At 37.1% G+C, this 14,119-nt stretch overlaps 2 protein-coding genes across 4 annotated transcripts; one reads left to right on the top strand and one right to left on the bottom strand.

Moving 5' to 3' along the window:
* The first annotated feature begins 782 nt into the window (after positions 1–782).
* On the top strand, positions 783–5,146 carry LOC104892984 (uncharacterized). Of its 2 annotated transcripts, none has more exons than XM_010679018.4 (6): positions 783–936; positions 1,185–1,592; positions 2,184–2,254; positions 3,189–3,260; positions 3,384–3,486; positions 4,928–5,146. In XM_010679018.4, exons 2-6 carry the CDS (start codon positions 1,557–1,559, stop codon positions 5,021–5,023), a joined length of 378 nt encoding a protein of 125 aa, XP_010677320.1. In that variant the 5' UTR covers positions 783–936; positions 1,185–1,556; the 3' UTR covers positions 5,024–5,146. The 2 variants fall into 2 exon arrangements, with proteins under 2 accessions (XP_010677320.1, XP_010677316.1); XM_010679014.4 differs by having other exon boundaries at positions 1,170–1,592.
* Positions 4,111–13,619, bottom strand: LOC104892975 (uncharacterized). 2 transcript variants are annotated; one of them, XM_010679004.3, is made up of 3 exons: positions 13,261–13,619; positions 10,420–10,584; positions 9,569–9,895 (listed from the first exon to the last, which is right to left on the bottom strand). In XM_010679004.3, exons 1-3 carry the CDS (start codon positions 13,309–13,311, stop codon positions 9,797–9,799), a joined length of 315 nt encoding a protein of 104 aa, XP_010677306.1. In that variant the 5' UTR covers positions 13,312–13,619; the 3' UTR covers positions 9,569–9,796. The 2 variants fall into 2 exon arrangements, 1 of the variants encoding a protein (XP_010677306.1); XR_789995.4 differs by lacking the exons at positions 9,569–9,895; positions 10,420–10,584 and adding an exon at positions 4,111–4,786.
* Positions 13,620–14,119: the final 500 nt, after the last annotated feature.

Here is a 14,119-nt window from a genome sequence, read left to right as displayed (position 1 = left end):
AATTTCAGGCGACCAAAAGGCTCTAGTACGTCGAGAAGCCGCAAACCGGACACCACCTAGATGATCACGAGCAATAATGCCCAGGCCCACCCATCCTTCAGTAGCAAGAGATGCATCCACATTAGATAGTTTTGCCGTACAACATTGAAAAAAAAAATCCCACCTCTCTAAAAAAATCAAATCTAATTTTGAAAAATAAAGAAAATAAAGAGGTGAGATAAAAGAAGAGCATTGTAAAAAAAAAAAGAAAAAACGTTGTCAAAAAGATAAAAGAAGAGTGATCATAGTAATTAATAGTAACCGCAGGAACGCAGAAGTCGCAAGGGAACAGCTTGACATCTCTCTTATTATCAGTTATCACCTCTCGAGAAAGCCTTGGTAACCAACTGTTTGAGTCCAAAAAAGACTCAAACACTCACATTGGTACCATTATAACCTGGTATTGGTATCACATTGTTATCAGGATTGGTACCAAGCAACCTTACTTTGGTATCAAAATTTTCGGACAATGTACCAATCTAACCTAGCATTGGTACCAAACAACACGCGAGTGAAATTTCCAAAGCTTAAAATGACCAAATTGCCCCTGTTTGAGTCTCCTAAAAGACTCAAACGGTTGGTTGCCTAGACAAACTCATCACCTCTCCCTCCCAAGTTCTTGCGCATCCTCCCCATTCAGCAGTCCTCCGTCGTCCCTCCCTCCCAAGTCCTTGCGCATCCTCCCCGACACAGTCGTTTAGAGAGCTTTGTTCTTGTGCTCGTCTGCTCGGCATTTTCGGCGTCGATTCTTTACATTCTACTCTGTCTAATAACCTAACCTTTCTTCTTTCTCTCTCATACATTTCCTCCCAATTCCCAATTCCCAATTCCCAATTCCCAATTCTTCAAACCCGAAAAACCCTAACCCCCAATTTCGACACCATTTCTGCAATTAAGGTCAGTTCACTCTTGTTTTTTTCGTCTCTTTTTGTTGTTATTCGCGATTAATATTGATACTATAAATTGGCAGGAACATTAGTGACGATGTTAGGCAGAAAGTAACTCCTGTTATTTCAGTTTCTTTTGCTAATTAGTTTCTGAATTACTATAATTTCTGTTGTTATTCGTGATTATTATTGATAATTTCTGTTGTTGTTCGTGATTATTATTGATATACTATAAATTGTTAGGAACATCAATGTCAGGTAGAAATTCAGGTCCGCCAATGCCGATGAAGAACATGCCGCATCAGCATGGCAGGATTCCACTTCCGCCGCATGAACCTCCGCCATATGGCCGAAACATGGGTCTAATGCCGCACCCGGCACTTCTGGAGGAGATGAGAGAGAGAGAATCGCAGTTTGGGATGGGCCCACCTAGGTCACTTCCCCCTCACCCTGCAATTCTTGAGGATCGTCTTGGAGTTCAACTTCAAGAAATCCAAGGCTTATTAGTTGATAATCAGAGGGTCACTTCCTCCCTCCCAAGTCCTTGCGCATCCTTGATACATGCAGCAAATGATGCAAATAATTCATTCGATAGCTTTTAAAGATAGATAGTACCAGATATATCCCCTGATGGATAATGCCTCACAAAAGCAAGCAATTGACAAGGTTAGATCAGTCCCCAGGTTTACTTTACGAAATTCCAAACCTTATCTTATCCCTTTATTGACAACTACAAGGCCACAAATACTACTTCTGTTTCAAAACGTATTAAAGAAATTCATTCGGCAGAACAGTTGTGGCACTCAAATGATAACTTGATATACATGTTATGTTACAGAAAGTAATTAGTTGATAAGTCAATGAGAAGCACAAACCAGAGATGGTGTTATGAACTTTTTTCTGAATGTAACGACACCTCCCATCTAAATGTCGACAGTCACTTTACCAGCTCATTAACTAACTCAAACGACATTTATCAAGGTTGTCCGGATTAGGATCCTAATTTAGATTGGTGAAGTACTCATGATTCGATTTCAAGATCAGAGTCACCAGTTCAATCCTAAAAGTACCTTTTAAGACACAAATCTGAACATAATTAAACCAAAATCACTGAAAACAAATATGTTATAAAAAATCTCAGAGATGAAATTTCAAAAAGAAAAACGGAATTTTATTAGTAGGGGATGAATGACTACTTCCTTTGTCTGCTAAAGTCGTTGATAATATCAATCCTCTCTTTTTGGTTATAATGCTCAGGGTGCCTACATATCTTACACCCCATCTGTGTCTACTTGCTTTTGCGCGCTCTCTCTCTCGGTCTCCCATAGGTTAGTTGTGCTCCCTCTTACTCTTATGTAAAATTAGTTAGCATCTTTGTTCAAATGATTTACTTGTATGTTAATTTTGATTCATTAAGAATGCTTTAAGAATCAAGGACTGAACTTTACATATCTGCACCAGATGCACCTACACGATTAAGATTTTACATATGATTAGTGAATTATACTAAGATCTGAGACTTTGACCATTGTCTTTTCTAATAAGATTAACTTCCGACTTCCTTCATGAAGTCCAATAATTATAACGACTTAACAAGGATTTAGTAACTAACATAAAGAAATTGTTCAATAGACTTGTTTGGCATAAAGTTTAATGACTAGCATTTTAAACTAATTCTAAAGTGACCTGATTTGATTATAAAAAAAAAATCTAAAGTGACCTGAAATAATTATGTCAAGAATTAGGATTGTGATAACTTAAGTAGAAACTCAGATTTGACATTATAACTTGTAATTTGCCTGTTTTCACCCAAAAAAGAAGTGACCTGAAAATATCATTCAGTAGCTAAAACAAACATCAATGGTGTGTTTGGTAAAGAAAGGGAACGGACAAGTGAGAACCTGTGTTATCCATCCAAATCTGTCAATCTCAGTAAGGTATAAGGATTAGCCAAATTAAAGGGGGAAAGAAAATTATTTCCATCCCCTACTCTTCTCCTGATCCATATCCAAGAAAAGGATATGCATAATGCATCTATCACTTTCCCTCCCTCACCTATCTCGTTAATAAATATATAGTAAAATGAAGGGAAGAAATAGTGAAGGATAATTTTGTCAAAATTAACCTTTTATATACCATTCTTTTGCGAGGAACCATTAAGCACTATCGTGTATGTCTTATCATGTGTTTTGTGCAATCTATTGCCTCCTTTTTATCTTGCCCTTTTATTTTTGAAACTGATCCATTGGTTGTTGTATGCAGCAATGTCTTTCTCTGCAACCTAACCATCCACAAGCACTTACTAATCTTGGCAATATATATATATATGGAATGGTATGTGGTTTCAACATCGGACCTCTTATAAGATGCATGATGGAAGTGCTGCTTTAACTCTCTGAATTAGAGTAGCAGTGTCAGATAATTAGTTTTTGATTCAGAATCTGTGGGATTTTGTAGGAATATGATTGGTACTGCTGCACAGTATTATAAGGCTACACTGAATGTTACAACAGGATTATCTGCACCATACAATAACCTTGCAATAATATACAAGCATCAGGTACTGTTGTACTTAGCTTTTCTAGGCATTTTTTCTCATATGTCAGCATTGGTAAACATAATGGCCTCAGATCCTGATCAATATAGGCGAATATAGGAGATGCAGATGATAAGTAATGGATACAGTGACCATGGTTTGAACTGGCCCTGCACAGTAATCCCCTCACTGCCCTACTGCCATTCCCTGCACTCACTGCCTCCCCCTCCCTCAAACACCCTCACTCACCTACCTGCACTCCTTCCCACTGCCCACTGCCCACTGCCCATTGCCACTCCCTGCACTCACTGCCTCCCTCTCCCTCAAACACCCTCACTCACCCAACTGCACTCCCTGCATTCCCTCCCACTGCCTGCACTCACTGCCTCCCCCTCCCTCACACACCCTCACTCACCCACCTACACTCCCTCCCACTGCCTCCCCCTCCATGCACTCCCCACCCCCTCCCACTGCCCTGCCACAGTCCCCCCACTGCACTGCACTCACTCCCACTACCCCACTGCCCTGCACAGCCCCCCCCCCCCACCCCTATGCACAGTTCCCCCACCAAGTATCATTCAAGGCACTATTTCCTCCTAATCAAATGTTAAGTTGGATCTACTTGAGTTTTGTATCCACTTTGCAATCTTTTATTTTTATTTTTTTCCGTCTATACAGGTGAACTACGAAGTCGCGAAATAGTTTAATGAGCAACAATGAATTAGTCATGTCTTTTATGTCTTAGTTAAAATTGACAGGAACAATAAATTGACATAATTTTTTTACTTGTATTTTTAATGGTCTATTGTTATATGTAGTATACTGGAACCATAACTCTCTGTCCTTTTTTTTTAAACTGAATGTCTATGACCTCTTTGTGCAGAAGCTAATCTCACATTAGACATTCAAGATGACAGATTATGAGAAATATAGAGAAAAGAGGATAGCGGAAAATAAATTGAAAATGCAAGAAATGGGGATTTATTCTGCCGCATATGAAACTCAATCAAAAAAGGGCACAAAACGCAAAAATTATAAGCAAAAATTACATGCTATGGTATATAAATGGATGAATTGGACCCAAAATGGTCTAAAACGAACTTGAAATGACCTTTACTTGAACAAAATTGATTAGTACGATCAACTTTGACTTATGGTTATTCTAGTAATCTTAAAACAACATATTAGAGTAGATTATAAGCTAAACTTACATGCTGCGGTATGAAATGGATGCATTGGACCCAAAACGGGCTAAAATTGACCTTGTAAAGGGATTTACTTGCTCAAAATTTACTTGAACGATCAACTTTGACTTGTAATCATCCTAATAATCCCAAAACAACTTATTAGAATAGATTGTAAGCTAAAAATACATGATATGGTATGAAAAGTATATAATTAATGGCAAAACGACCTAATAATGGATAAATTTTGACATATATATTATTGTCTTTGTTCTTATTAGATTTACAACACGCCAAAGGAGGAGTCGTTCACTATTGAGGAAATCAATGAAGTTCGAGACAAGTTTGCTTCCTTCCTTACTGATAGTTGTCTTTGATTTTAATATTTAGTTACTTATGATATAAACACATACTTTGAATTTAGAGTAGTATTTTGTAATTCAATTCTACACTTCATATATTATAATTTAATTTGAAAGTTAATTTGTTGGATTATTGAATTTTTTTGTGCAATTTGTTGGATATACTTTGGATGAATTTTGCTGTATAGCAATGAGGAGGGCACGAGGTGGAGTATTGTAACAGAGCTATGCGTGCGCAATATATATGTAACAGCTCTAAAAATAATATTTATAAACGGTGCTGATTTAAAAAATAAAAAATAAAAAATAAAAGAACAAATGCTCCGGTTAAGCTAAAAAAATGGAGCACTTGAGACGCAAATGCTCCAGTTATTAGCCAAAAAAACGGAGCATTTGACGAAATTTGAAGACAAAAATTGTGCCAATGCTCCGATTTTTTTAACAATCGGAGCATTTGACCCATCAAATGCTCCGGTTGAGAACCGGAGCATTTTTTAATTGTTCGATTGCTCGTATAGCTTTTGGTACGCGTTAAATACGGAGCATTTGATGGTTTTTGTATAGGTTCTTTTGTAGATGTTATTATCTTTTAAAATTAAAGGTGAATGATTTTTAAATGTTCAATATCATCGTCACTGAAAAATTTGGTCCGTCGATGATTATCCCTTAGAGGCGCAGACGCTTGGGAATACGAATAAACTTAGCACGCTCTACATAAAATATATAGAAACATCAACGTATGAAGTAATACATATTACCTCCATTTGTAAATAATTGTTGGACTGAGTTAAATTGACACTATTCATCAATTATTTTTAACTTTATTTTTTGTTGTTATATATAAAGAAAAACGTATTTAGATGAAATTTTGTTAAATTCGTTTAAATGTATAGTTTCAAAATATCAACTTTATAGAATTTTACTTGTGCGCAATTATGAATATAAATGACTAAAAAAGGCATTGGGTTGCTTGAAAAAGTGAATATAACACTCATTTAGAAAACGGAGGTAGTATATGTTATACCTCGTTTTTCCTATAACAATTAGTCTATGTTTTGGATATTTTACGAGATTTAAGAAAAGTACAACATCTCATATTACTACCTCCCTTCCTTTTTAATAGTTACACTTTCACTTTTGACGCTATTCACAAAGTACTTTGACTATCATTTGTGATTTATGGTTAAGAGAAAATATAGTCGTAGGGTCTTGTTTGATATAAAGACTCAACGTTCATTTAGAATATTGATTTTTTATATTTTTTACAAATATAAAATTAGAGATATAAAGACTCAACGTTCATCAGCATATATGGAAAGTGTAACTATTATATAGGAAGGGAGGTAGTATGTGTCTACTGTTGTACTTGTAACGGTAGGTAAGTGATTTTTCTTCTTTTTCTTAACGGAAAAGCAAATTAATATTAAATGAAGCTTTTAACAAATTAATATTAACTTAAATGAACAATAACAATCAATAGAATCATAATAAAAGTTTGGCGGTTAAAAAACAAAAGAATTACAATAAAGTAAATAATTAAGCTAGAAAGATTTAAAATAGGAACAATTTTCTAGAACACTTACGGGTTGTTTGGTTCAAAATTTGAAATGGAAAGCGAATGGAAACAAATAGATGAAGGGAATGGAAAAAAAATGACTATTTTTGTTAGGTGTTTGGTTCAAATCATGACAAGAAAATGGTAACCATTACCACAAAGTAATAGATTTTGTTACTTGAAAAGTGCAGTAATAAATTGTGTGACCATTACCACCAAGTAATCGTTATGAACAGGTGAGGATTGAACTAAACAAGAAAAACTTTAATCAATAATTAATTTTCATTTTTAAAGCTTAATTAAAATAAACAAGAGAAAATAATATCTTGCAATGTGGATGGCGGATGGCCGATGGCCTCATAAGTTATTACAAATCATATTACCACATAAATGGTATCTTGAAATGTGGATGGGTAGATAGCGGATAATGGCCTCAAAAAATTATCCTAAAGGTACTTACAACGCCATACATCATACAAATCCTTTTCCTTCACATCATAAAAAGACAGAGTGTTCCTAAACAAATAAAACTCTCTGCTTCATGACAGACACTATTTGGTTAGGCCCAACCATTTCATTTTTTTATGGTTCTGGTCGCAAACCAAAAGCCATTTAGATAGTGTTTTTAGTTTTTCAACACCTAACTAAACTGGCCCACTTATTTGTCCACACTTATCACTTCCTCCTTCCATTCGTGTTTGTCATGTACCTCATAAATCAACAACCTCCAAAATTTATCCAGATTTTAGGGTTCCATCCAATTCAAAAATTGAGAAGTTCATAGTGAAAGAACAAAATGAAGGTGAGTTCTTCTCCCTCTATTTCTCTAGTTTCCTCTAATTTGCTTCACTCATATCCATTTCAATTTTTCTTCAATTTATTTTTCGTTCCCTAACAAAACTGAGAGTTCAAGATAAACAAATTGGGTAAAGTAAAATAAAATAAACATCAACATGTTAAAGCAGAGAGTAATCAACAAAGAACTTCATTTTTGCGGATGGGACAAAAAACTTCATAGTCTAATTCAATTGACCGAATTACAAAGATTTTTTTTTTAAAAAAGGAATAATGATATCGAATTGAAATTGGTTGTATCTGAATACAAAAATTAACTAAATTTTGAAAGGGAAGGAGAAAAGGGGTGTGGTTCGAGCAAAGCAAGTATGGATGCAATTTCCATCACAAACGCACCCTTATTGGACTACTTTGATCCTTGGTGATGGGGGTGAACAACCCCGATTTCATATCTGAGGCAGCACAAGATTCTCAGTACTTCATGGAGTTAGTCGACCAGGTTCAAAGTAGTGATCATGCCATCTTGCGGTGTGCTACACTGGTTTTAGAGGATCATTTGCATAATCCAGGTTGTTCAGCTGTTGAGCCTGATGTCGTTGAGAACTCCAAAGGAAGACCACGAAAGAACCATCCAAGTAAGAAGCGCAACAAGAGTGGTTTTGAGTACACATCTCCTGGGTCGTCAACGAGAGGTAGCAGGTCCGTAGGTTCAGTTATGAGCATGTCAACTTCTACATGTAATATGATTATGTATTATATGTATTTATTATTATAATATTGATCTTTATGTAATTATCATATTAACAATATAATTTGATTGTTGTAGGTCAGCAAAGCATGGATAATGATGACGGGTCTAGTGCATTTCTATTTCACAAGTCTGTTCCAGGGATTATTAGTCAGTACATCGTTAGATGGACGAATGTCAAGGCAGACGGTAACTGTGGATTTAGATATGTTGCAGATGCTTTCTTGAGTAGGGAAAAACATTGAGGTTTTGTCCGCACAAGTATGGCAAATGAGATTGCCGCTCATCCAGAAGTTTACAGAGGTGTATACTACGATCGGATCAAAGCAGCAATCATGAGCATTAATTACTTGGAAAGGAGGAGCGTGTACAGACGCACATTGGATGGTTTGTGCGTAAGACTTGTTTCCTATTGCTCAGATCTTCAACGCCATAGTCATTTTGGTTGGATTGGGGGCATGGGGAGCCTTTATCTGTGTATCGCTATACTTCCATGGGAATCTCGATCAGCTGCAACTGGTCCGACAGGGATAGGGGTGTTCGCGGTTTGGGTTGGTGCGGTTTGGGATGTAACTCAACCCAAACCGCAAATATACGGTTTGACATTTTTCCAACCCAAACCGCACCGCACTTTTGCCCAAACCAACCCAAACCGAACCGTGCAAAACGGTTTGGTGCGGTTTGGTTTGCGGTTTAACCATTTTTTCCTCTGCGACATTAATTTTGTAGTCGAAGACTAAAAAAAATTGTTAATAAGAGTCCAAATAGATATGAAGTTGACTTCATAGTTAAACATAAATAATAATTTATCAAAAGTGTTGAAGTTCTTTACCTCAAACTTCTTTTTTCAGTTTTATACTTGTATGCCGCCTTGTCAAGTGTATTTAAATTTATTTTTTTAAAAAAAAATAGAAAATTGCGGTTTGCGGTGCGGTTTTGATTTACAAAAATTAAAACCCAACCCAAACCGCAGTTGCGGTTTGCTTGAAATCATAACCCAAACCGCAATTTTAAAACCGCAAACCAACCCAAACCGCAAAAAAACGGTTTGGGTTACGGTTTGGTGCGGTCCAGACCGCACTCTGAACAGCCCTAGACAGGGGAACTAGTGATGGCACAACTTGGCAGTTACGAGCATTATATCAGATTGGAGTTGGCACCCGGATCACCCATACCACCAATTCACAACTTATGGCATACCATGCATGATGATAGTGTTGATGGATGGGATAAGTTATATGATGCGAAACGCGATTTGTGGGACCATTTGCTCACTACTATATAGTGTATTTTATTTTTGTCGTATATTATAGATTGTAACTTTGTAACTTATTTGTTGTAATGATTATTATATTGTAATAATATTCATATTTTTTTCGTATATTACAATGGTAGGGATTAACATTTTGTTCTATGGCATTCATAAGTTAAGATTTAGTTGGAGAAATGATTCGCATGATAATCATATCATAAAAACAACATATCATCAAATAATATCATAACATTAAACCATATCATAAGACAACCATAAAGTCTTAATGTTATAACAATACATTAACCAAACAAAGTTATCTAAAGTGCTAAACTACATCATCAGTACAACTCACGAAAACTACTGATCCGGACCACCATCATCACGATTGTCCCAAGCACGGTCTAACTGCAAAGTCCGATCCCAATCCTGAGCCATCTAGTCCATCATCTCATAGCACATCGAAGTGTTGGGCCGTTGGTCGTTATATCGATCCTCCAACAAATCCCTCGTACAGTCAAAATGTCGGGCCATCCACTACAAAACTCAGAAATAATAAGTTAGCTATGTTGGGTAGACTTGGGCATGGGGCGGGCCTGTTCACGAGCTCGGCCCACAGGGTTGGGGAAATGGCGGGCCGGGCAAGGCCCGAGCCCGTGAGTGGCGGGTCGTGCCGGGCCGGGATTGAAATTTCCAAATTTTGTCCACAGGCCCGCGGAACGGGCTCGTGCCTCCTGCGGGCCTAACCCGTGTTTTATGTTGTTTTTTTTTAAATTTTTGACAGTTTTAGGCTAAAAAACAAAGGAAAGGAGCGTTCAGCCCGCGGCCGGCCTATGCGGGCTCGTGCCGGTGCGGGCCTGAAATAAAATTTCTTGACCGTGACAGGCCCGCGACCCATGTAATGAATAACGGGTCGGGCCGCGTGCTGGCACGGCCCATGCCCACCTCTAATGTTTGGCAACAATAATAATTAACGAATTTAGAACGTTATATAGAATCGAAATGCATACATAGTGTACTACTAATATTAGACTACATTAATAAATGAATAAATATTGTACCTCTGAAGCCTGAAGGGTGTCCAACCGTCTGCGTATCGAGTTGAGTCGAACAGGATTCTTGCTGACAATGTGATAATCCCACTTCCTACACCGGGGATCCTGATCAGACACCGCTAGACTATTTCTCTGAGGCCAAAAACATGGGAAGTACTCGTATATCCAAGCCTGCAAAAGTGTGAGACACCCATCAATTTGTTTGGCCGACTGCCTACTCGCCCCTCCTAGCTGATGATATAGACAAGCCAAAGTCGCTGATCCCCATGAATAAGTATGCACTGAATGAAGGTCATCCAACTCTATGATGTTCTGGGGAGCGATCCTCGTACCACTCTTATCAATAAAGAGCATACAACAAGGTGTAATGAGCAGAAAAGCGCGGATCTTCACGTCAGCGGGACGATCAGCACGCCAGCATCTGTCAAATATCTCGCTAACAGTAACACCACTATTTTTCCAAATCTGTGACGGGTCCTAAGTAGCTCATCACGAGTAACCTTGAGTAGCTCCTCAAAGCGAATATACAACGCATCAGACGAGAAACCTCCCCTCACTGTCCGACCATCAACAGGCACTCGTATAATCTGCCAAACGTCATGCAACATGATCATCATCTCCTCGAAAGGCAAGTGGAACGTCTTCGTGTCAGACTGCCAACGTTCTATAAACGCTGAAATCAATGGGAAGTCTAAGTGCGAATACATGATGAACGGAATATGGGAAATACAAGACACATGTATACGATGCTGCGACTGGGGATCGAAGTTCCAATTATTCAAAGTATCAACCACACTAGCACGGTTATGTCACATCATCACTCTAGCAGCATACGGATCATTGTAGATACGTGCACTGAGGTGAGCCGGAAAACTCGGAATTACGCTGCCGTCTAGAGGTATTCTCTTATCTAAGCTTCCTCCCTGCGCATTAGCTCTATTCATCGTGGATGGTTCAACCACGCCCGGTGCCACGAAATGATTGAGAACTAGGACGGGATCGAAATGCATTTTTTTCTTTGTATTCAATAAGTATTGCATGACCGAATAATTCAAGGAAGGGCGCACTGCAGGGAGGGTCCTTTTAAGTAGATGACTTGTCGGGCCGTCGTAGCGTGACTTCTTTGGGAAAAAGAACTTGAATAACTTCGTAACTAACCAGAAAGTATCTGTGGCAGCTCTAGCCCTGCTCGAAGTCTAACTACATGCGGAACCTGATGATTCCGGAAGGAACCTCCCTCCTCTGCCTTTCCTCATAGTCACACGGGAAGTGGCTTCCTCTGCACCACCACTCAGGGCGTTCTCCAACTCCTCCTCATCCTGGGTATCCCAGTCCCCACTATGAGGCGCACCCTCTGGAATAGGTTCCGGCCTAACGCACTATTCTACCCTCGCCCTCCTACTCGAGGAATTGACACCACGAGATCGAGTGTGTCGGGGCCTAAATCTCTCAAGACCCACACTCTCGTCGCCTAAAGCCCCCGACTGAGCATAATTTCCAATTTTTTTAATTAGTCACTACTTAATTAATTTACACTATTTAATAGTAACATACTTCATCTAATTAATATAATTATCCATTATTAACATACTACATTTAATTAATACTCCCTCTGTCCCAGAATAGTCTTTATACTTTCCTTTTTTATCTGTCCCAGAATACTCTTTACACTTCTATTTTAGGATATGACCCACTATTATTTTAATCATTCTACCTTTTAACTATTGGCCCATACTCTCTCTCCTCCAAATAAAATAATACCACTCTTATTACCTACCAACTCTAATCATGTCCCACATTTTATCTTCTTAAAATAAAATAATAATACTTTTCTAACTACTACTATCTCCGTTTCCTAAAGATCTTCCTTGTTACTGTTACTACAGATACCAATGAGCATCAAGTTGTGTAGGGTGTGGGGTGGGCAAAGTAGGAGAGAGAAAGGGGTTAAGATAAATAAACAAATAAAAAGGGGTTAAAGTAGGAGAGAGAAATGGAGTAAAATTGAATTAATAATATTAATGTAATGGTGGACCATATGATAGGGACATGAGAGGGTAAAAGGGGAAAAAAATTCCAAATAAGGAATAAAAGTAAAAGAGGGAAGTTCTTCCGGAAACGCACTTAAACGGAAAGAGGGAAGATCTTTAGGAAACGGAGGGAGTAACTCCTATCACATCTACTTTTCAAAAAAAATAATTGATAACCAAACAACAACTTATCATCTAGAACTATGTGCCTTGATAAGTGTCAAGAGTATTCTGGGACGGAGGGAGTATAATTATAAAATTATTAACATATTACATTTAATTAATATAATTATAAAATTATTAACATATTACATTTAATTAATACATCTTAATTATTAACATATTACATTAACATATATAAAATTTAACTAATTATAAAATTATTACCATACTGATAATTTAACTAATTACATTTAACATACTACATATAATTATTATTATATTAAAATTCTAACATAGTAATTAACATGTTAATATTACTAAATATTCAAAAAATTTAAAAAATGTAACAAAATATTACAAAAAATACATAATAGTTACTAAATATTCGAAATTAAATAAAACATGTAACAACAAAAAAATTTAAAATGGAACGCATGCAACAAACGAAGAACCAAAAAAAATTCGAAATTCAAATGCTGGAAAACGAGCCACTTTTTCGGTTCCTCCACCATTTTTTCCGTTGAGGAAACGAAAAAAAAAAATCGTTCCCTCGGCAGCAGCCAAAGAAACGAAGATTACAAAGAAATGGCCGACGGTGGTGGCCTCATTTTCCGGCAAAATTACAAAAACAATAATGGGAAAGATTATTCATTACCTGGCTTGAGGATTCTCGTCCAACTTCTTTCACCTTTTTTCTTGGACCCATGCTCCTTGCTAGCGTCCCGCCGATGGTGGTGGTTGAGGTGGTGTTTGTGCTTAACCGGATCTCCTTGCAATGGTGGTGGTAGAGGTGGCGGTGTTCCGGCAATTCTGTTGGTGGTGGTGGTGGTGGTGTGGTGGTGGTTGGTTGGGAGGTTGGAGTGAAGTGAGAGAGAATAGTGAGTGTAGAGAGCGAAAGTGAGAGTGAGAGTAAAAGTGAAGAGTGAAGAAAGGAGAGAGAGCAGGAGAAAAAAAACCCACACTTTGAGAAGGAGAGCAGGAATGCGGTACTAGGGTTTGCCGGTTAGTATTTGGTGAGCCTTTGATTGTGGGATTTTTTTAAACAAACTCCAACTATCTTATAGTGGACTACAAGTGGTCAACCCAATACATACATTTTCAATACGTACATCCACTCTATTAATTGACAGGTCAAACTATTAGTACTTTTTTTTAAGTACTTACCAGCACTCTTAAGGGCATTTAGTTCGTTAGAAGAAAAGGGAAAGAGTATAAGAAAGAGTTACAAGGAGAATAGAAAGGGTTTTCCTTTGATTAAAAATGTTGTTTGGTTATGACATCGAAGAGAATGGAAAACTATTATTATTATTCAATAAGCATAATAATAAATAATAAATCATAAATAACAAATAATAAATATTAAATAATATTAATAATATTAAAATAAGAAGATTAATAATAATATTAATATTAATAATAATATTAATAATAATAAATAATAATAATAAATAATAACAATAATTATAAGAATCATAATATATAATATCAATAATATTAATAATATTAATAATAAA

The sequence above is a fragment of the Beta vulgaris genome, chromosome 1, assembly GCF_026745355.1.
Source record: "Beta vulgaris subsp. vulgaris cultivar EL10 chromosome 1, EL10.2, whole genome shotgun sequence".
Taxonomy (NCBI): Eukaryota; Viridiplantae; Streptophyta; class Magnoliopsida; order Caryophyllales; family Amaranthaceae; genus Beta; species Beta vulgaris.
The sequence above is the reverse complement of the archived record's forward strand: the minus strand, read 5'-3'. Positions and strand labels throughout refer to the sequence as shown.

Coding starts and splice junctions, on each gene's coding strand:
- LOC104892984 (XM_010679018.4), top strand. CDS start 1,557: ATGGATAATGCCTCACAAAAGCAAGCAATTGACAAG. Junction 2,255..3,188: donor TCTCTCTCGGTCTCCCATAG/GTTAGTTGTGCT, acceptor TGTTGTATGCAG/CAATGTCTTTCTCTGCAACC. Junction 3,487..4,927: donor CAATAATATACAAGCATCAG/GTACTGTTGTAC, acceptor TGTTCTTATTAG/ATTTACAACACGCCAAAGGA.
- LOC104892975 (XM_010679004.3), bottom strand. CDS start 13,311: ATGGGTCCAAGAAAAAAGGTGAAAGAAGTTGGACGAGAATCCTCAAGC. Junction 10,585..13,260: donor GACGAGAATCCTCAAGCCAG/GTAATGAATAAT, acceptor ACACTTTTGCAG/GCTTGGATATACGAGTACTT. Junction 9,896..10,419: donor ACACCCTTCAGGCTTCAGAG/GTACAATATTTA, acceptor TGAGTTTTGTAG/TGGATGGCCCGACATTTTGA.